The sequence below is a fragment of the Vollenhovia emeryi genome, unplaced genomic scaffold, assembly GCF_000949405.1.
Source record: "Vollenhovia emeryi isolate VEMERY1.0 unplaced genomic scaffold, V.emery_V1.0 DF939131.1, whole genome shotgun sequence".
NCBI classification, from domain to species: Eukaryota; Metazoa; Arthropoda; class Insecta; order Hymenoptera; family Formicidae; genus Vollenhovia; species Vollenhovia emeryi.
The window spans coordinates 634,381-658,375 of record NW_011967235.1 but is presented as its reverse complement, the minus strand read 5'-3'; the positions used below and the strand labels follow the sequence as shown (position 1 = coordinate 658,375).

The 23,995-nt window shown below is 34.8% G+C and overlaps 1 protein-coding gene across 3 annotated transcripts in view; it reads left to right on the top strand.

Annotated features, from left to right (window-relative positions):
* LOC105568130 (hemicentin-1) overlaps nt 1-23,995 on the top strand; it is a 154,159-nt gene that overhangs the window by 93,126 nt on the left and 37,038 nt on the right. For all 3 annotated transcript variants that reach the window (XM_012023542.1, XM_012023544.1, XM_012023543.1), the window contains exons 3-5: nt 4,277-4,431; nt 16,895-17,071; nt 17,812-17,973. In XM_012023542.1, coding sequence (XP_011878932.1) covers nt 4,277-4,431; nt 16,895-17,071; nt 17,812-17,973 — 494 coding nt within the window. The remainder of the gene's footprint in view (nt 1-4,276; nt 4,432-16,894; nt 17,072-17,811; nt 17,974-23,995) is intronic.

Genomic DNA, 23,995 nt, shown 5'->3' with positions numbered 1-23,995 from the left:
CTTTTCTGGAGCCTTCACAACAATACTAAATAATAAATATTAAATAATAAATACACAAGTAAATAAGTAAATAATACATTTGTGAATGAATTACTTGATAAGAGGATTAATAAACATTCCACAAAATAAATTTAGAATGTTATATATAGAATTCTTTACATGTAGTATTATTCAATTTATGTTATGTAATATTAAAGAGCAGCTATGCAATATAGAAAATATAATAAAAGTTCTTTTATTAATAATAAAAATAATTTAATTAATTATTGGTGTATAGAAAAACGCGTGTATTTAGTTGCAAATGAGGCCACCTCGCTATCCTCCAAGTCATTAAATCAATTAGCTACGTCTTTCGATTCAGCACCATAGCTATTTACTCCGAGCATTGTTGTCTGGGTGCACATTGCAACTAGGCGCACGAACTCGAATCTGAGATGCTCCTTAGAGATTTCATCCGATAACCGTGTTTCTCTACGCGCCAATTTGCATTAATTAAAACAAACTCACTCAATATCCTTAAATAATTAACAACGGAAAGCGGTGAGCTTTATTGAATATTGATTAATTAATTCTCACTCATTTATCTTCTCTATTTTTAAGCTAATTAACATTTTCATTAAAAATTAAATATCACTCTATTACTCTATCCTAGATAAAAATTTAATTCAACATTGAAACCTACTTAATGGCTTTTACTTCTCAAGGGAAAATGGCACTGTCGATTTAGTCGCGAAAGTTATAACTGAAAAATGTGGAAATTATAGGATATTCATTTCGGTGATCAAAATGATTTCAATACGAATACGTATATCAAGCTAACCACACGAAATAAAGTAACACAGATGATATCACAAAGGAAAAGGCACGTCACAGATTATCTATAAGTACAGTGCGTTTTATTTAATTCCATTATGCAGCACGTTTCAATAGCCGCTTATCGCTTTTCTTCTTCTCTTCGCGTATTTTATCTGACGTGGCAACGATGCGAGATTTTCATACACATGACTTCAGTTTTTTTATTTTAATTTTTTTAATATATTGCAATTAATATAGCAACAAAAGCAGTAGTACCAATAGTATTTTTATGCATCATTTGTTGCAATTTTTAAGCAGGAATAGATAGTATTGTTGTACTGTTGTGAGTTTTATGCTTGGAAGGGAAAAAAAGAATTACAACGAGAAAATGTTTGAACTGCACTGTGCATTTTATAATATATAATTCCAGTTACAATATATTCCCTCTCAAAATTTTAGCGAAATGTAATATTACAACAGTAGTGATATTTTCAAATGCGATGTTTGCATCACAGCAAAGCGTAGTTTGCGTAATTAAATGACACTTGATTAAAGTATCATTCTCTACGTTTAAGTAAATTATGGACTTTATTATCTGGACTTAATATCTCTTTAACACGTTAAATGTACACATTTAGAAATTCTAATATTACACATATAATTATAACTTCTTGCATTTATTTCGCTATTATATAAAACCAAACGTAATTTTTTTATATAAGTTTTCTGCCGATAAATACTATCAATAACGAAATTAAAGCTCGATAATTATTACCATTGAACGGTAAAAAGTGAATATAACAATTTTTAATAGCAATTCTGTCTTTGTTTTAAAGTAGAACATTCACTTTTTTTACAAAATCTGTTTTCCCTACTATTTTCCGTCACATGAATTGAAGGCAATTTGAAACAATCTACTTTTACATGTTATTTACGCGTGTAGTACAATAGCAAAGCAATATTCAGTAATTATATTGTAAATTATACACGATTCATGAATTATATAATATATAATACATTTGCAATAGTGCGTCCTGGTGTGAGAAACACCATTGATTATACGCGAGCATTGTGCGCAAAAATTTCCTTTAATTGCAGTACGAAATACATTCAGTCAAAATCTAGAATGTGCCTTTTATTAGTTCGATATTTTATTATACGTGAAAGATACAATCGCAGTATTAAAAACACATTGTCGAGATAGATGATACATTTTTCGTGTAAGAATATGATATACTAATGCCGCGAATAAGTAAAATGCATAAAGGAACATAGTATTACGCTTTTATAATGCTAATGCAAAATGTGTCCCCTATTTCTAGGATTTTATAATACGGCATACTATTATCCGGATTAGTTGGAATCTGGATTTAGAACTCAGAAATGTAAAGCAACGTTGTGTATGTTGTATTATCGTGTGAGCTACTTTATACTTTGAAAAGTTACACAGAAAGAGTCCCTTGGTAATATTATTAATTATTGTTAAAAATGTTGCATTTACTTTATTACTTTGGAGTGTTGCAAGGAATATATCCCTAGACAATATTATCAGTCATTAAAAAGAACATTTGTCTTATTTGCGGCACTCTTGAAATTTCGAACACAATGCTCTCATTTAAATGTGCCTGTGCGAGACCACCACTAATAGTAGAACTGTTTTATACTTTGATCAAAAATATGAAATATTCAAAAAGCAACTGTACAGTCTATAGTACAAAAAGAGTAGAGAATAGCAATGGTATTGAAGATACGTTACATATCTTGACGTGAACACATGTTTATCGCAGTTTATAACATTGATGATCTAATTACACACGAATGCAAAAGATACATAGTTTCCTGTAGCACGATGTCGCTGATTAGCGGTGCAGCACATCGTCGTATCAACAATGCACTAATGACGCCGTAAACGGTTCGTCGATCAAACAACACGCCGAAATGTCGGTTGACCACGATCACCTGTGTTTCATACCAACGCAGAATTTGCGGCCTGCAAAAACAATGATTCGTCACAGGCTATATACGTTTAACCGGGGAAACGGAAAATAAAAGCAATACGAACATTTCGGTTGAAAATTGTTCGTGTCAATATTTAATCTGGTTAATAAAAGCGGATTTTGGAATATCGTACGATCGTATCTGTGTGTAAACGCCATGTATATGTATATCGAGCATTGTTTCATCTATATCAAATCGCGTGCGAAAATATTATTGCTTTAACCATTATGAAATAAGTAGCGTTGCGATTTTGCACAGACAGAGGGGGAAGAGACACAATTTGAATTCATTCTTTCCGCCGGTTTACGCAATACGTATACTTTTCTGTTGGTCCATCTTTAGGTAACAAGTAATCAATTTGATGGGGATGTCAATTGTAGCGAATTATGGCGCGTTCAACAAAGATGTGTACCGACTGCTGTACTTATGTGTCGATGAATATACCCAGCTTCTATTGACAGAGTATCGAGCGCGACCTATATACATTGACTGTGCGTTTGCTTGCCATTTACGGATATAAATGGCGAGACCTTCGGTTGACGTCTTGTTGCTTCACGGTTTACCGTCGCACATTAATGGCCTTGCGAGAACGCACTTGCATCGCGATCAAATCTAATTGCGAGCATTACGGGAATTTTCGTGGCATTGCGTTACACACAAAAACATGTCCGTTACGCGCAATTGACTCCCGTTATAAATTACATACGATCGTATCAAAAGATCGTCCGATCCGTTAATATTTCTCGAATACGTACGCATCTATGCAATATGTAAATAGAGTCGATTCAAATAACACATATGACGATAATATCGCCACCTTATCGTCGTAACTGGATTATACTACTCAGGCGGGATAACGAGCAGATTAATTTCATTGATTGTCCGATTCATTACCCAGTGTTAATCGCAATTTGAGATTGACATTACGTGAGGTCATTATACTTGCGTTGGCATGAACCACATAATAGCATAATACCGCGCGATCGTCATTAATAAAGTACATAAACAATCAATATATTTACGATTGGTGAAAGCTGCTGTTATAATCATGAATGGCGACAATTATACGAAAATAAAATTGGCGCGATGTGGCAAGCGAAATTTATTAAATTTTAAAGAAAATATATTTGTCATCGTTGCCGCGTGAAATGCTTATTTAAAGTTCATTAAATAAACCGTTCCCTCAATGTTACCGTCTATTTATAATTTCACTGATCAACGTTGACAGATGTATCTTTCTGCTGCACATTGTACTACATTGAACATATGAAAGTTTCAAACAATCAACATTAAAACAATTATTTTAGAAAAAATTCTAAATCAAATCACGTTTTTGCTCTAATTTCCAAATCAATCTAGCAGTATGAATGTTTTACGTCACGAATGTTTCAGGACGAACATGGAATATTGCCTTAAATTAAATTACGTTTCGTTGCAATTTTCATATCAATTTAACATGAATGTTTTATACGAAATGTTTCAGGGCGGATATAGAGTATTCGGCGAATTCATCGAAAACATATTTGAAGATACCCGAGGTACAGCTAGAGGACGAGGGCCTATACAAGTGCGAGGCCACATACATGGCAGTCAACCGCGAGTGCAACAACGTGCAGCACATTATTCTTAACGTCACAGGTGTGTTACACATTACATTATGCAGCATTACCGGATTAACATTCTCGGAATAGGATTAAATTTTTATTAAACCAAATACGCAGGAGAGGAGAGTGACATCAAAATTTGTGGTCCTAAAAAATGTAATAGTAATATCGCTCTCGACGCTTTGTATATGAAGTACAATATATAAAGATTTTTCCAATATTTTATCGAGAGAGTTACTGAGAGATTTACGCAACTATTTTAAAACTTTTCGTGTAAGTTCTCGCCATAAATTGCATGCGATATTTTTAGCTGTACGACCTCTGTTTGTTATGCAACCTCTCTAGCGTGCATTACGTTTATACGTCAAAAACGTAGTCGCAAGTAGCCTGCATTATTGAAAAGGCAATACAGGATACGAACGTAACACGTTTCATCATTCATACGGAAATCTGTTTACGCACTTTTGTTTCCGTGACACACCCTCTTTTATTGCGTTATTACCGAGCAAATTTAACGCGATATTTCTCGAAAGTAATACGGCAGTACAATGTACTCTGGCATTTCATATCATACATGGAAGCATATTTACGATGTCTGCACTTTACACGGAATGGGGTGAAAATAGTATGCGTAAATCGGAATGTATCGCAGGGCTCACACATTACATAAATCAGGGAATGTTTATTTCAAACTAACGGTTACACGTGATCGTTCTCGCAAATATTTCAATTTTGCGCGATACGTCGGATAGACAACTCGTTACGGATGGCCCTTTTACGAGATTGGGAAGTAACGATGTGTTTCCTTCCGAAACATCTCTGGAAAGTAGAAGTCTTATATATACATTTTGCGGTCACTTGTGCCAAACGTAAAATATCAGTAGTTTATACAATTCGCGTCTCGTCCTTTTCGTGTCGTGCAGCAATGCACATACTCAAAGTAGGAAGATAGCCACGAGAAAAAAACGCTACGATATCAACCCAAGGAAAATGAAAAGTCAAATTGACGTGATCTTGACTTTTCGTTGTTCCTTGGGAATCTATTTATATAGATATTAATAATGTTCTTGCTTTGAGACGTATACGTTTTGTTGAAGAAACGTCGAAAGAAAGTGAGATTATCGCGGTTGTTCAGTCGATAGCGATTTTGTGCTTTAAATTCTCGAAATCTAACTTTTCTTCAGTTCTCCTCCTACCTAGTTTCCAGTGGTTTTCCATGACTGTCGTCACTCGGTTGTAACACACGGAATTGAGTGCGGAAATGTGTGCATTCCGCAATGTATGCATCAAGTACTTAATTTTCGTGAAAGCTGGGTAACCACAGATAGTGATCTGGGTTGAACCCATGTCAAATTATACGTCGATAGCTTGAGTTATACCGGATGACTCCTAACTTTCCGAAGAGTTAATATCGACAAGTTGAGCTCAAGTTAGGCTCCCACTGGTGCGATATCTCACGTACTTTGGATACATGGAGTTATTTGATAATTCTTGATTTAACGTTTAAATTAATCTCATAAACGCATTATAGGGTCGTATAACGGCTAAATAGCTTCATTGCCACACGATGTTATTTAATCAGGTTAATGCTTCATCATCACCGCGGTATCGTGGTCTCGCGCTAACTTATCTCATATCAAATTTATATGGAATCCTTGCAAATTAAGGAGAGATCCCGAGAGTTACGAAAGGTCAAAAATTTCATGTGCATAAAACATAGGTATTCTGCAATGTACCTGCAATGTAATGAATATCAGTATTGAACTTCTATGGAAACTTATTAATATCGAGAATCTTTATTCGAAAGTGCTAGAAGCAAGAATAAGTTTTTTGTACATTTTCGCATTTAAAATAACAAACAGAAGGAATGGAAGAAGATTTTATTTATACAATAATTAATACGTCTTTGTTAAATCGCGGTTTACACACGTTTCTATTAAATTATAAAAATGTATCAATGATGAAAGGTAAAAAAAAAGATTCTCTTTATAACGAACATGCCGTACTGTTAAACTAAATATAAAAATGTTGAATGTAAGGAAAATCAGGTTTTACTAAAGCTTCTTCTTCCCTGGATGCGAGAAGCTACATTAGAGTCGGAAGGAACATTAGCGGTTTAAAATTATCCGGCACAAAATTACAGCTTAATTGCGTTATTAAGTAATTCCGTAATAGGGCCTGCACTTAAATTTTAGGTATACGATACCCTCCAAATTCATCTTGACAGAGGAGATCTTCCTTCTGTCAACTGCAGGCTTCTAGCGAAATATATTATTCAAGTGTTGTTATATCTACATTATCTTTGGAAGTTTATGAAGAATGAAATAATCCACTTCTAGAGTGGTTTATTCAGCGAACGTAGCGATTTTCCACGTATATATACCAGAGTCGTCATCGCGACGGACGTGAATAGAATCGCCGTGTACACGAAATTCCGGCTGCTGATCTGTCTTCTTCGCTGTCGTGCACCATGCCTCATGACATCACAGCGAGTTAAACGAGTGGGGTGGAGGAGTTTTCAAGTGCATAATCGCGACGTAGTGCCTAGATACGTAGTAACGCGTAAGCAGCATTCAGAAACTTTCGTCTCTCATATAATGGGGGATTGTATTCTTCTTAAAGTTCCAAAAGCGGAGACTGCTTTGGAAATTAATTTTGCGGTCTAATTAAAATGACAAAGTCAGTAATTACTCCCAAAATTTCTAAACAACGTGAATTGAATGAACTAATTATCCATTAATTATATTGTATACGTCTTCTTGTCGTATCTGTTATAATATAACTATTCTACGTGCGTGTTAAAAAAAAGTTAGTCTTTCGAAAAGTGAAATAAGAGCTTTGTCAATGTTTTATTATGACAGATTTTATGATCGTTTTAAGAGATTCTCTAACTTTTATCGTTTTGATTGCAAAACCAATTGAAACACGAAAGAACTTGGAAGAAGTTGTTCTTGACGCATAACTGATTGTGACCTCAATTTGTCGAACTTAAAGTGCCTCGTGAATTTATGTATCGGACTGCTTTCTTACAAGAACGGACGTGTCTTGAATTCTATTGGAAAACGTAATATCACCGCGTATTTAACCGTTTTAGAACGCGTATAATATCGTTGTTACGCAAGGATGAACATTTGGATAACGGTTTACAGATTGTTATGCATATTCCCTCAACAAATATTAGAATAATTAGAAAGGATAAACGTTTCCATTTTAAGTATCGCTAATTTTCTTGAGAAAAACTCCACAAACATATTTACTTTATTTTATTTAACAAGAAATTCAATTTGAGATTTTATTTCGTGTTTAAGAAATAATAAAATTAAGAAGCTAAAAATGTTATTTAATTAAACTCTTGCTGAAAAAGAAATAATTACAAAATAATTAGATTATTTAATTATAAAGATTACGTAGTTAAGCTACAGAATAAATTTAATTTCTTCATTGAATTGAATAATCTCAATTATGATAATAATCTTAAATCGACGGTTTTAAGTTGATAAATAACTTTAATAAACGTTTGTTACCTGCCTCGCGTGCAGCTAATTGTCTTACAAGAAATCTAGCTGCTCAGTGGAAGGAGGAAATGGAAGAAAAGTTAAAAGAAGATAAATACGTAACATTATTTTTCTCTAACTATAATTTCATTTTTAATTTAGTAGTTATGTCTTATACGTAATTAAGACAAAGCTATATAAAAAGAGAAGCTCTACAACAATATACACCAATAATAATTCTTTAATATCAGTTTCGAGATATAAACTAATACATTTTTAATATTTTACAAATCAAAACGAATGTGTGAAACATACCAAGACTAAAAAATAAATACATTGATAAAATGTTTAATATTGATACAATTTATTTCTATGTCAGAGAACTGCGCTAAAAATGCGAAAGTAATTAATGGAAAAAGGTGAAAATATCATATCTAAAAATTATATATATATAAACAGGAAAAACTGGAAAAAATTGCGCGGCTAAATTCTTAATGTATCTTAATTCCCAGGATTAAATATTTACGGTAGTATTTGTGACTAAGTAGCGTCAATTTCGATAAAATACGGGATACGCGTCGTGCCTATTATACCGCAGCGTGGTGAAGCGACAACGTAAAAGTAGCTTGCGAGCTCTCTTGCGACAGGCGTCGACATTAATCTACATAGAAGAGCACAGCGCGAAGCTGTGCGCGAAACGGTATCACGTATCACACCCATATCTGTACTTATGTACATACACAGCGCGGCACTGCCGGATTATCCGAACACCTTATTCTAGCTAGGACATCACGCTGCAGATTTATCGTCAAATAGATAATATTGTCAGGAAAGTAGAGCGCGCACAAACAGGATCAAAGCGACGAGAATCAGGAAAAGTAACGATTTTCAGATTCGATTACTTTTAACGTTATACAAAGTAACGGTCCATAATAATAAAAAAGGGTGCATCTTTGGAGAGGTAGGCATTATCCGATACATAAATACTAAGACGCGCCGCTTTTAATAATGTTTCAACAAGAAAATAACCGGCTAAGACCAGACCAGAATTCGAACCTAGAATCCTCCGCTTGCCAGGCGACTGCTCTTTGTGAGCTACCTAGGTCCACTTTTTGCATTTTTTTCAATATAATTTTTTTACTTTACAAAATGAGGAATAAAAAATAAAGCGTGTACAAATTGCCCGGTACTGGCAGTAATTTTAATAAGCTTAAATTAAAGTACTGTCAGCATCAAGCAGTTCGTGGCTGGTCCACTTTTTCCGGTTTCATTTGCGCCGTCGTTACATTCGGACTATACCACACCCAGTGTTTCTTTCTCAATCGTATGAATAATCTGTCTCACAAACAGTTGACTCCTGGATTTTAAGCCCCTTTGAAAAGTCTCTAAGCTTATCGGCATGGTTTTTTTCTGGAAAAAGTGAGTATATTAAAACGCCACACATATTGGACTCGTCTCCATACATGTACATAGTGGGGATAAGATTACCAGTTTCCTTCCAAAAGGTGACAATTGAATAAAAACCGACAATTTCTAGTCGGATTTGAATTCGGATTTTTGGCTCGCTAGAGCAGCGTCCAACTCTCTGCGCCACAATCGCCACGTGAAGTTTGTGAAACGTGGCTCTATTTTAGTAAGACTTTCTTTTCTTTCGATTATAAATGTACAAACAGGAAAATTTATATCATGCAAAATTGTATATTATGAGAATTGCTACTATATTATAAAGTTGTAAAAATAGTAGCACCATAATTTTTATGTCGGATACCACAGAAGTTACGCTTTGTATTACTCTTCCGTCTAGTCGCTCATTCACCAGATTGTGCCATTGCAAACTCACGTAAAGCTCTGCAAAATAGCTGTTGGCAAACGCCCTATAGTTTAAAACGGCGCCGCCACATGGATGCGCTTTTATACGAGATTAGATATTGAGCTAAAGGTATACGGTACGCGTTGCGCTGTTTCTTCTTTCGTTTCATACGTGTCCCGTTTCGCGCAGCATCTTCCTTTTTGCTGTGCAAAATTACAGACAATTGCGATACCTTCTCTCAAAGCAGCGACGAAGAAGCCGAGCGTCGCAGACGCTCGGATTCAACGTCGACGAACGTCTCCAAAAAGTCCTATCAAAATCACTTTCGCAAATTCCTCAAGACGTGAAACGTCCAAGTTCGTTTCGTTCTACTCTTTAAATCGCGCAATTTCTTCCCCGAGCTCACGATTTTTCTTCCAGAGATTGGAATTTCTTTCATTCGGAATTTGGATTTCCCCGGAAAAGGAACTACATTTATTTTGCACTTATCGCAATGTGTCGTTGTGACTAAATTTAAAAAAAAGATATTGTTGAAGAAAATGCTTCTTTTAGTTTACAAAATGATTCCTCCCTTTACTGCGCAAATGGATATTTTCTCGTATAAGTGTTAATTCGCAGATATAATTTTCGCACAATGCAGTTTCCCAGTTATTTAAATTAGAACTTAGGTGCAACTCAGGTCCGGTAAATTGCATGAATTTATATAGAACTAAAGGATGAGACTCGGATCTACAACGTGATAATGTAAGCTATTATCCAGCGGAACAATAGAATATATCTGTACACCCGTCCTTTTCCGATACACGCGAAAGATCGCGGCAATCGGACAATGCATGTATCTGAGTTTATTGAGCGAGACTACTAGCGAGGATTGCTGCGCGTTCTGCGCGTGCATTAGCACTCGGCATTACAATATCAATGAATTCCGTGCTATTTCGATGGACGCTGAAGAAAGGATAACTTTGCGCTTTTACGGCTGCAACTAACTAAGGAAATATAATTTCGCCAACTGCCGGATGGAGACGAGCGCGAAAGATCGCGAAGTTCGTAACGCTTACTTTGTAAGTCACGCCGATTTCCAAGTAGGAAATGCGCGAGACGCGCCGGGAAAAATCCAGAAACCGTCTTGTAAAAAATCGCGAAAGCTACTTACGATCTAATGACACCGCCTCCCACTTTCGAAGTAATCTCTTTCTATAGTCGTACAAAGTTACCGTCGTAGCTGCGGGTCGTTGAGGCGACTTTAAAAGTCGTTTTCAAGTATATTATTCATAAACTTTATCGCTGTTAGAGTGCGCCGTTGGAATGTTCACAAACCGGATCGCTTTCCATCGTAATTTTCTGGGAATGGCAGGACGTGACAATGACAAATCGGCTATGCACCGACGATATGCGGAAAAAAGGATTTTTTGTTTGCGAGCCTTTTTCACGTTTTTTTCACAATTAAAAAGGATCAGATTTCGTTTCAGGTGCCAATTAAAAGCGTGTTTCAATGGCAAGCTGTCCGAGGCTTTCAATGGGCTGCAACGAAATAATTACAGATCCTGCTTAATTAATGAACTTAATGCGCAGAATTGCGTCTGTTTTCCGTGACGCAAGAAATAGTACATCGCGAACGAGTTTTCCAATATCCATTATTATCCGCGGGTCACCGCGGTCACTACCGCTTTAAATCGCTTGCAATCGCGCAAGAACAATCGACTGTATGACCACTCAAATTATTAGCCGTGTGAAACACGAAAATTAATGCTAAATACATCGCGCGGCTCTTCGCTTCGGTTTGCGACTAATAATAGCACCATTATTTTCGTCGTGAGAATTCTGTTAGCGAATCAATCGATATTACGCAGCGTTTCAGCGTGAAAATGATGGCCCGCATCATTTTACGTCTAGCTTTAATAGAATAAAATGTTGCGCTGGCAAAGAAAAATTTCCCTTCAATTTCTTTGTCGAATTTGGACCGTTCCGAGAGTAATTCAGCGATCGTGTTTATGTAAGGTACGGAAGCTTTTCCGTTTGCACACTGTAGATACGCACCAGTTGCCGTCCAATCTCGTTTCTCGCATTGGCCGAAATGGTAGTAGATTTTTAATCGACAATAGTAGTCGCACGCTCTATCTAGTATTAAAGGATTACACCGAGCAATTCGGTTGACGGATTCGAATTCGCGCCGTAGGTGGATCTACACTGCGCTGCTGGGCATGCTCTGCTTCGGTTAATTTCACGAAGGTGATTAACTTGCCTCTTTGCGGTTCAACCCTTTATACGCGGAGATCCATTGTGTTAGAGGATATTTCCATTGTATTGAGAAGACTGATTCAATTTATAAAGATATCAAATACTTTTCTCAGACTTGACGGTATTGAATAAAAGTGAAAATAATTATTAGAAAGAATGAATTTATTTGAGGTCTCTCAATATTTAGTAATGTACGTGAGTTTAGTAGTAGACAGAAGATCTCTCTTATTATTTAAAGAAACGTGTAAGAGTTTTTTTCATCTTTTGGCTATCAGCGCTTTTTATATCTCTATCGTTGTAATTACAGAGAAATATATGACATGCAATAATTTTTTAAATAATATACAAATTTAATAAAAAATTATAATTCATATAATCATAATATATATAATAAAAAATTATTAATTAAATAAGCAGTTTGATAGATTAATATTTCAGTGCACCAGAATGCATGAATTTCATTTTCTGTTTCTGTAAAAGCTTTTCACGTTTATTGTGAAAAAATGAACTCATATATGTACATTTCAGAATATTCGCACATGCATGACATTGAGTTAAATTAACTTCAGCAAAGTAAAGACACCCTATTAAAAGTAGAATGATATAAATCCGCTGTACAATTTAAAATTTTACTCGCAAAATTTTTCAGCTTATGGTAATATAAAGAATATTTTAGCTGAAATAAATTTCTTTGAGAGCGTGAGCAATCATTCTGAAAAAGATATTGTAAGTTACAGAAATTTATTATTCTGCAATATTATTAAACAATTGATTAATTTTCTGTTTTCGATGATACTTTCTAACTGTAATATTAGAAAGGCTCTAAGTAATAAGCGTACAACGGATACCGTAAACTATTAATCAGATTTTTAATATAACAAATTTAATAGCATCAGTTACCAAATAATAAATCTTTAATTTATTGAAGGATTAATTTCATGCATAAGTATTGAATTACTCCTTCTAATTTAGCTGAAAGATTTATTGAACAAAGTGAATTCAGTTTTAATTAATTCGGATAGCAATCTTGATACTATCTAAATTTTATGAACTACTTGTCACATGACCGATCAATCGATTCTTCTGTAAAATCGTCGTCTTTAAAAATATAAAATGTGAATTTATCTAGCCGATTAAATTTGCTTTTGATTGAAAGTGGTAATCTTTTAATTTAAACTTATCGATATATAATTTAATATAAATATGTGAATTAATGAAAAGCATAATTTAATGCTTAATTAAAATGCACATGAAGAGTTATGTTGGAAGACTAATAAAGCGAGGAATAATAAAATTATTTTTAGTATTAATCTATTAAAATAATTGTAGGATAATCATTACAAATCTCAAACTGTCTTTTTTTTAAGAACATATACTACACGCGAAAACAGTTCAATTGAATTTGTGATCAACCCTAGGTATAACGAAATATTGTTTGCCGAAAATAAAAGGTGTATAGAAACTCGTTAACGAATTGTTTAACGAACCACGCGTGTTTCGTTTTGTCAAATATTGATCACACGTCTCTCGTTAGTCAACTTTGTAACGTTTCTCTGCTTCTGTGTCTTATAAAGTATTACTCTATTGATACCACATTCTAATAAAGAGAATGCCTTTCACATATTAACAAAGTTATCTAGAAATGCAAAGAGATATAACTTTGTTTCATTATGATTATTTCTCTCTACCTCATTGAATTGCATGTTGATGTAATTTTCTCGACTAGCGGAAAATTGCAAAGACGATTTAAAGTTACATAACGGCTTATACGATCATAAAAATTTACTATTTCGCGAGGCGCTCAAGAACCCGCGAAATGAATTTCACTGAAAAGAATTATTTGATATTTTTATTTGAAAAAGAAATATGCCTACATGTGTGTATGCACTACTGTACGGGCATGTTAGAAAAATTGTAAGGTCATGTTTCGCAATGTTATTGCAATTTTGTCAGTGACACTACCATGATAATTTTCGTTTAATAATACGCGCATATATTTAAAAAATTATTTATATTCAATTTTTCTCTCATTCGGTTCCAAATGTATACGCATGGTAGACAAATTCCATGATTCTGCCTACCTATTTTAAGCACATATTTATTTCAAAATTTACAAGGTAAAAATTTAATTAGAAATTATGACATAAAAATCTTGTTTTTAAAAAACTTTTTTATATTAACATATGATAAATAAAATATATATGTACAGATTTTTTACAATAGTCATAACAAATACAACTTTAAAAAGTTTACCTCAACAGAATAGACGATGTTCGATTTAAGATTTTTGAAATTAATAAAAGTTTATGTTTAATATCTTGATGAATATACATTACGAAATTTTGATAATTTTTTCTCTAGTTTTGCTAAGCTTCGCAATTGTGTATAAATTTCGAAAATACACTTCTAATTTGCGATTTAACACAAAGAACAAAATGCGTTCTTAAAATAATTTATTGGAAAAATAATGTAGTTTTCTCTTTGATATTGGAACTCTAATCCCTTTTATTAGGTTTCGCAAAGTGATGACATATGAAATACTTCAGATAAATGTGAAATAATTTGACTTGTCAGAGTCAGTCAGAAATAGAACTTAAAATATAGAATTCGTAAGGCTGTGACATGAAATCACATCATCAATATAAAGTAATAAAAGATATAAGAGCCAAGCTGTTAGTGTCTAAATAATTTTTTATTTTTGTTGCGAAAAATTTACCTAAGCTAAAACTTAAAAATACCTCAGCTAAAACTTAAAAATACACAATAAACGATATACAATATTATTTTTGCTTTCTAGATCATCTTGTTATAAAGATTTATTCAGTTTGACGTAAAGTAAGCTGCGGATATTTCAAAAATAGAAATACGACATGTAAGCAATAAACGCGGAGATTTAACAAACAATTGTCTTTATTAATTTCGATTTTTACAAGTAAGATAGAAAAAAACTTTAAATCGGAAGAAAGGATATTGTAGTCAAATATAAATGTAATTTCAGATTATTTTGCACGAGTGATTTAATGCAAAAATTCTTTAGTAGCTAATTGATTTTTTAAACATGTCGAAGAGACTGTTCTTTAATCAAATTTTCTACCATTCATCAATGACATAATCTGATCTCCATCTCCAGAAAAAACAGACAATTTAATTAACATAAAATAGAAGTACTGTCCAATATACACATATTCCAACATTTGAGTCTAACTGTTCGCACATTTTTAAGGAAAAGAATCTACGCTCTAAGTTTTCATAATTTTATAAATCATATAGCGTACATGTCGTGTCAATGTCTTATAATATTAAATCCTCTTTTAAAAGTAAATTTATTCGCACGTATTTCCCAACCTAATTATGCAATTTAAAGGTATGTTTAGCAATATTATACGTGTGCAAGTTTTCTGGCGATTTTCTCAGCAGATAAATAGATTTTCATTTTCAGCTGCGAATATCAAAAGCGGTGAATATAACGAGAACCTGTTCCGCAGTAAAGTTATTTCTATGCATGTAAAATGCACGTAAAATGCAGGTAGATGTACTTTCCATCATTAGCAATTCTTTTGAATCACTTTTGCCGTATGATTATCCTTAAAAACGGTATTTGCGCGTAAGCACCCCTAATGCTACACCGGGCGCATACGTGCATGCATGCAAACGTCTCGCGTACATATGCGATAGGTGCATTCGTATGTACATACATGCGTACGTATACACCGACAGCTAGCGTAATAGAACACTACGGCCTGAGTGCATTCAGTAGGTGTTACCGGGGATCTGATTTATAGTGTCCTAAGAACATGGCGCCTATTCGATAAGTGGAAGTCACTTTACTCTCGTAGGAATTGTAGAAAGTTGCGGGACTCCTCACGCCAGAAAATCGATGTGACTATAGCTCAGAATTTCAGGGCACGCGGTTTACTTTCATCGCGCAAAGAAGACAAAGCTTTATCAGATCGAACGTGCTGAGAAAGGAATTGGATGTGATAACACTTCTAAACATCGCGATTAAACTCCTCGCCGTAAGAAAGTTACATCGGAGAAGAGGAAAAGTTTCTCGAGAAATAGAAAGGCGATTGATAGAATTTTCATTAACTTAGTATATTATATCAAAACGTAATTGTAATATATATATATACATATATTAGACAATTTGTTAATATCTTCTTTTATAAAATGGGAGACAGAACATCTGAGAATTGGCCTACTCGATGATGGCGAAGTGATATTGATAGGTATAAAATATAATGAGATTGTCGATTTTTAAACGAAGAATATATGGAACAAATATAAATCGCCAAGAATAAAATTTGCTTACGATGAAACCGATAGAGCAATGTATCGAATCGGTTCATCGATTTACGTGAAACCGAACGCTCGAGAATGTCGATACGCTCGAAATAACGTACGTCTGCAATCCCACTGTTCAGTATACCGTTATTTATAGCGTGCGAACGCAAAACAATAGATTAACTTTTAAACGTTGACGTTCGTGATACTTCGTGAAACGTCCGATTCGCATATAACTTTAAACGGCCAATACTTTATTACCAAGATATCGCAGATGCAATTTTTTTCACGCAGCATTTTCATTATTGCTTCGAACATCAAAGCAAAATGGCTAGGTTCCCGCGGAGCACTATCTTTGTGCATAATAGTGAGTGTACGACCGTACATTCTTGTTAAGAAATTCCGTAATAAACGTCATTCCCTCAAAGGGCGTATATAAAGAATGCATTTATTCGAACAGGAAATAAGATACGTAAAGAAGCGCGCTATTTTTGTCGTGCGGATATACATTAAAGGGGACGACGCAGATAAAATAATATTATATAATCTTGTATGCTAACTTAATAAGTATATCGTAGTACAGATAGGAGCTACGGTAAAATTTTTAGTTCATACGAATCCAAGAGGCTAGCGGGACAATCTTCTGACATGATTTTTTTTTGTATGTCCAGTGCAACCAGCGTCTGTACGTGTCATCGATGCAAATTCGAAGAATACTCTGAGCACCGGCACCACTTTAGGACCTATAAATGAGGGCTCGACAATATCATTGTACTGCGAGAGCGGAAAAGGCAAACCTGTACCTACGGTCGAGTGGTTTAGGGATGGAGTGGACCAGCCACTCGAAGGTAAGATTCGCAACATGCTTACGTGTTGAAATCGATAGGATAATATTTCAGATCTGTAATAAGTTCCTACTTTGGAGAGAATTTGAAAGAAGATAAACAAGATAGGTTTTCTTCTTTAATAAAGTTCATATCTTTCTATTATTTCTATATTTTTCTATTAAATAATTTAGTCATTTGATAATTTTTAATTTTCTCTCTCTCTCTCTCTCTCTCTCTTTGCCTTTATTAATAATTGATCATCCCATAAATATGTTGCGTAGTAATAAATCGATGATACCGATCTGATATTTCAATACAGCCATAATCTAGTTATGTGAAATGAAATACAATTGAACCAAACGCAATTTTATCCGTATAATAAATTAGTAAAATTTAATCTTATATATAATAACGTGGTAACTTGAATCAAATTAATGAACGCTGCAAATGTATAAATTTATTTCCACGCTTTAGTGAAGTTGCATGTGAATTAAAATGTAAAGGAAGCATTGCCACTGGACCATTATTCAAACGCGGATATTAAAAGACAAAAGAAGTCTTAGTTTTCTTCATTGATTAGTTATCCGATGATATTTTTAAGAATTTCTCTTTTTCATTACCCTATTAACTTGATGTGTATCATTAAAGAGATATTAAGCGTCATTGTAATTCTTTACTACGCACATTTTAATGTATATACAATTATTCTACATATCGATATTACTTATTAAGAAGAATAATCAAGAAATATTCTATTTCAGCAACGAGCTCGTCGACTATCACTGATACCGGAATTGGTACTGGCAGTAGTTTACTGGAAATGCAAATTACACGAGAAGAGTTAGGCGCAACATTCACGTGTAAAGTCAACAATATTGCACTCGTGGAGCCACTCACGGTTGATATTAAAGCAGACATACACGGTGAGTACACATATTCAAGAATAATAGTTGGATATTTGCAACCTGTCAAGCCAAACATATACATATATGAGATTGAATATCTTTAACAACGTAAAAGACCTTTGTTCGCTGATTTTTTATCAAATTTACACGCGTACAGAAAAAACCTTTTTGCGAGCTTCAATTTAAATTGCACCGAAAAACTATCAGCTGAGTTAACAATCTGACAATTTTTTTCACTACTATAGTTCGACATTACGTAATAACAAAGCTCTCAATATGACAGACCATCAATGCTGAAGCTTTCCAATGTACGTCAATTAAAAAGCATACGTTGGTCATCACGTGAAGCATTGGCTATATATGAATCGATTATCGCATATTCCATCGATGGGGAAAATGTGCCTTATATGCCAGGATCGCTTACAATTTCGATCGCGTGATATAATTTGCACACGGTGTAGTACGCAATTCGATAACCGGTTCGCTGCAAACTCAATGCGAGCATAGTAACAGAATGAACGAATGTGGGTACTTTGACCTAAATTTGTGCAACAATTCCGCCGGGTATCGTTTATTCATTAAATCAAAACATGGGTAACATCGGGTAAACTCGCCGTTGGGGTATGAATATGAATGACACTACGGCTAAAGCACTGTATCAACGCAGCCAGACGAGGAAAATTTTTGCACAGAGTGTATCTACTGCAGAATATGAACTAGCTTAACTTTCAATGTCAATTAGCATTTCCTAATAAGGTCAGAGGCAAGTTATGTAATAATTCAGAGATTAAAAAGTTTGGACGAATCGTGATTCGAAAACGTTAGTGGAGAACGAAATTTTATTTCAACCTTAGAGAAAGAGTGAGGAAACCAATAGAAATTTCGCTTTATCTAAAATAGTAACATAAAGTCTAATTTACCCAGATATTTTCTATTCAAAAAGTAAATGGCTAAATGAGTTTCTAATCGCTTAATAAAAGAAATATATCGCTGAACGTTTTATCGCCTCACACGCAATTACTCGGCATTTGAAAGCGATTGGTGATAGTTTCATTTAAAAAACGGCCATTTCATACGCAACAACCTAATAGCATTTGCGATAAAAACTTCCTGTTACTAATTATTCTATAAGTTAAGAACTTAGTAATTGCTTTAATCCCTTTTATATATTCCACACGTGTGTACAGTACGAATGCAGTTCGTTGATAGTGCTTTCTATTGTCTCCACAACACCTTTGATAATGCATGTTACCTACTTTATAACAAACTGATTCAGTAATGTGTTAAATCCGCACATCCACAACTCAATATGCGTATTACGCTTACGTACTATATTATGCACTGTAAAACAAACTAAGTATATTATGTTCGCCGGCGTGCTCGTGCTGTGTTAAGTGTTCTCGGAACGTGGAATTTAGATGTCAACCGGCCATTCCATTCGGTACAACGTAACAACGTAGTTAAAGCGAAGGCTTCGTCCTAACGTTACTCATCGTAATTATTCAACGCGAGATATCATCCGGGCGGAATCATTTTACAGTTCCGCAGGCATTCGCTGGCATATCTCACCGCGAATTAGCCGGTGGCCGCGGTAGCCAGAAAGAGAGAAGAAACAGTCAAGAGAGAGGAAAAAAACGAGCGTGCCGCGCACCTCCATATTTTACCGCACAATAATGCAATTCGAGCGATCTATGGATGCAAAGTTCGGAATTCGCTTTTGAGAGATGGCTTGGCACTTAAAATCCCTAAAATTCGCGCGACGAGAGTATGTGAGTGCAGAGACATCCTGCTTTGAAAAGTCTCCTATAAAGCGGGAGTACACGAAATTCGATTGCGTACGTGGAAAAGTGGTTTGCATTTCAAATTTGGATTTCTGCACGGACAGAACTGCGCGTACCAGTCGTAAACCACTTTACCGCCGAATTTTTAAAACTGGCGGAACATATTTTTAAACTTTACTACAGAATTTTATATGGGATGTAACGGGTATCTTTCGTATCGGATATAAAGCCAATTTTCACATAGCGTAACGACGTAAAATTTAACGTGGAAAATTTTACGATGTAAAATTACATAATATTGTTTCATACTTACTATCACAGCGGGAGATTGTTAATACATTTTTCGATACAGCTTAATTGAATTGAAATAATGGGAAAGGGCCAAAAATCGATTATAAGTACTTGATTTCGCAAACTTTTAGCAAAGAGACAAGTTCATGAAGTGTATAAAATACTTGCATTTTTCTTAACATCCAGGAATGAAGTTTTATATTGAGGTACTTTGTAAAACGTCAAACAAACTGATATGTATAAATGAAATAAAATATACAGTGCACGCGTTGTTAATTATTCAACGAGAAAACGCACTTAATATAATTGCGCTTAATACAATATAAATTATATTATATGTTACATCAAATCATCACAATACAGAGTTGTTGCTCCAGAATTCAGACCGGTACAACAGAGAAACCTTAATGGAATTTTCTCATTAACCGTATGCTACTCCACGCCAATACGTAATTTTAGTAGAAAATTATTCTGTTTCGTCGGATATATGGTTTTCATATAAATTTCAAACGGCTTTAATAAACTGCCTATTGCCCACTTGCGTTTAAAATTACCGTAAATTACTCGATATTAATGAACAATACAGATGTCTCTAGAACAGAATAGGGATACTTTTATAATTCGAAAGAAAATACATCGCCTATAGGTAAGCGAAACGTAGTTTCTCTTTCCCTTTTAATAGCGCAGTTCTAATAATGGGCTAAAAATACTGATCAGAAATTTTTGTCGTTCATTTTTTTTCACACATACATGCACGGCCGCTCCATAAATTGGCCGATTAAAGTATACGCCCGTCATTACGGCGGTACTTGTAATTACAGTGCGCCGTATCCGTTATTTGAACATTATTTAAGCATGTATCCAGCCGCGCGCACGAATTTTGCATGTTGTAAGTAATTAAATGTCCATCACTTTGTAGGAAAAGGGATTTCCGCGCATCAGCGTGCGTGTAAAATCACTGATGAATTTACGAAATTAATGTGCTGTACAGGCTATTCTTGCGCTGCGATTAGAAATTTATTAACGTTAATCGAATTTTACACCGCGTAATATCACTGCAGAAATAAATATGCGAATTCATGTAATTTTCGGTGTATCGGTAAACACGTTATTAACCATGAAGTCGGGATTAATGTCTTTGCTCGCGCGTGAAAGCGCGTTGATTAATAAGTAAACTGAATTATTGCGCGCAGATCTCTTATTATTAAATCGTTTATTTATTTGCACTTAAGCAGTTTTTACAATAAATATGACGCTATAAATATGATAAATATAATGCGATACTGACGAAAGAGAAATTAATACCTTATTAAAAGTACAGCCTTATTATGTGCATTGCACGTGTTAGAATTGTCGGCATATATGCTATTCGTATAAATCAATTTCCCGCAATAATTATTATCGTTTCTCAACAATTATGACTAGATTTAGGTAACGTAACTGTTATAATGAGGGCGAACCGAGGCTCTTCCGACAAATGAAATGCACTTTGATTATATTAACTGATTGTCAAGCAATAACAATTTTAATTCTCATTAAATTATGAGATTTGCATAATGGATTCCTTTGGCGATAGAAAAACGCACTAGCACAGTAAGGCGAAGAATTATTAAGCGCTAAAAAAAAACAATAAGCCGGGAACGTGTTGCGTGTTCTTTCTGATAACCGATAAAAATGCAGTTAAAGAGATAAAAATGTAGTTAAAATGGTTAATAATATATTATTTAGATAGTATGAAATTGCAGAAAATGCATTGATATATTATAATCCGTTTTATCGTGAAAGGCCTTGGTCTTTTATCGATATAAAACCCTGAATTATAGATCAACTAATCACACGCCGTACACGATTATTTAATAGGAATAAATTTTATATTCTCTATCGCTTTTCATTTTATTTAATTGTAAAAAACTAGGACATAATTAATGTTCAAGAATATAATTATAATTATACGCATATATTGTCCTTTGTATCACAATTTCTAACTACTATCCTTCCGCATCGTTACATCGCATTATAGATACCAATATCATTTAATACCTTCGGTAACGTCGACACTATTTATTTCGATCCATGAACGTATCATGAAAAATTTTCTCTCAGCGTGTTGAAAGGTAAGAGACATAAGCGAGCAATATGAAAACTTCTGAAGGAAGAGGAAAATAACAGCCATCGAATTTCAAATGCGAAGCGTAGTTTGAAATTCTTCAGCATGGTCAGTTTGCAATAGAAAATATAAATAAATTCCGAGTGAATCGTTTCTAACGATTGAGCGGTGAATTTAAAGAGGAAATGTCGCGAATACCCGCGGGATATCTGCGAAAATCTCACGGCCCCCGCAGCTGCTCGTTGAAAGTCGTGGAAGCAAGGTTGCGGGAGTGACAAGAACTCGCGAGCAGGCACCTGACGGAGTTTTCAGGCGGAGCCTGCTTCTTATAGGCAAACAAAACCAGGAAATCGCATTGCCACTGGCTACGGACTTAAAAAGTCTCGTAGCCAGCTTATCGGGTTGCGAACTCTCAGAAATTTTCGGACGAGCAGGAAATTGGCTGAACGGTGAATTTCGACGAGAATGAAGGAGGAATCTTATCCCCTGTCATGTTAGACGCATCTTGAAAATGGCTGTGATTAGAGAACATTCCTGAAGATTTTGAAGCTCTCGTGAAAGAAGACTTACAATTAAAATTACTTTTTGCGCAAATGCGTTCCTTGCTGCCTCGTGCTTTTATAGAAAATCGATATTTAAATTAAGAGATTCCGGCACACTATATATACGTGTCTTGAGGGATGCAATATTTATTTAAGCGTAAATTAGTTGTTGAGAGATTGTTGAAAGCTCTCGGAAATTCATGAAATTTTATATTCAAAAATTTGACCTTCCGCTTATCGTTCATTATTTCTTATTATGCAAGCACGCAATACATTCAGCAGCTTCAACTAACTAATTCTGAATTAACAATTCAATAAGGTGATTCTATTTTAATAAAACTGAAAGCATAATTTCCCTGTAAACTGTCGCCGAAACGTTATATCTTCGCATTGAACAAGGTATCCGCGTTACTCTCTTGAAAGCATAGGTGCGATAAAACACCCTCTATAATGCAATCCATATGAATTCGAAGTAAATGCCGGGGCGCAGATTTGTTCCACGATCAAAAGCGTCAGCACATTTTCTAACGAAAAACTATTTACGCAAAGAAAGTGACTTTTTACCCCCTTTTGCCGCCTCTGCCCCCCCTCTCTCTCTCTCTCTCTCTCTCTCTCTCTCTCTCTCTCTCTCTCTCTCTCTCTTTTTCTCTCTCACTCACTCACCCCCTCCCGTCTCTGTCGTTCTTTGTTCGTTTCTCTATATCCGCAGTCAGGCAGGGGGGAGTGCAATTGAAGGCAAATGCAATTCCCGATATTAGATTCGCCATTCGTTCTCTATTCGAATCCTGCGCCTTTTCTTCTCGTATTCCTCTTGTATTGAATACCGTTCACCGAGTTTGGCCGGTGAATTATCGGCCGATGTTTTCTGCATGACTTTGCGAGAACCATCAACGACCAACCCACTAATACCAAACCACGTATAATAATCGCGCAATTTAATAATCGCTAGTTCTGCGGTAAGAAAAAAAAACTACGGCACGTTGAAGTTTGAAATGTAATTAAAATCTATCAGTCGCGACAACGTACATCTAATTCATCGGAAAAGAATTTCACAAACTAGGATACTCGCGAGAATATTCGCGAGACACTCATTAAGAGCAATAACATCTTAATTTATGCATAGATACGCGTATAATTAATTTGACAGTACTTACAAAAAGTTCTATTTAAATGTAAAATAGTTTGCTACAAGATATTTTGTGAAAGTTCTGGTAAATTTAATGCGCGTACAAAAATCCAAGTATGCATAATAGCTCGAGGGAAACTCGATCGTGGGTTTCACGGTGCACCGTGATGCACCGTTACCCGTCGCGAAATCT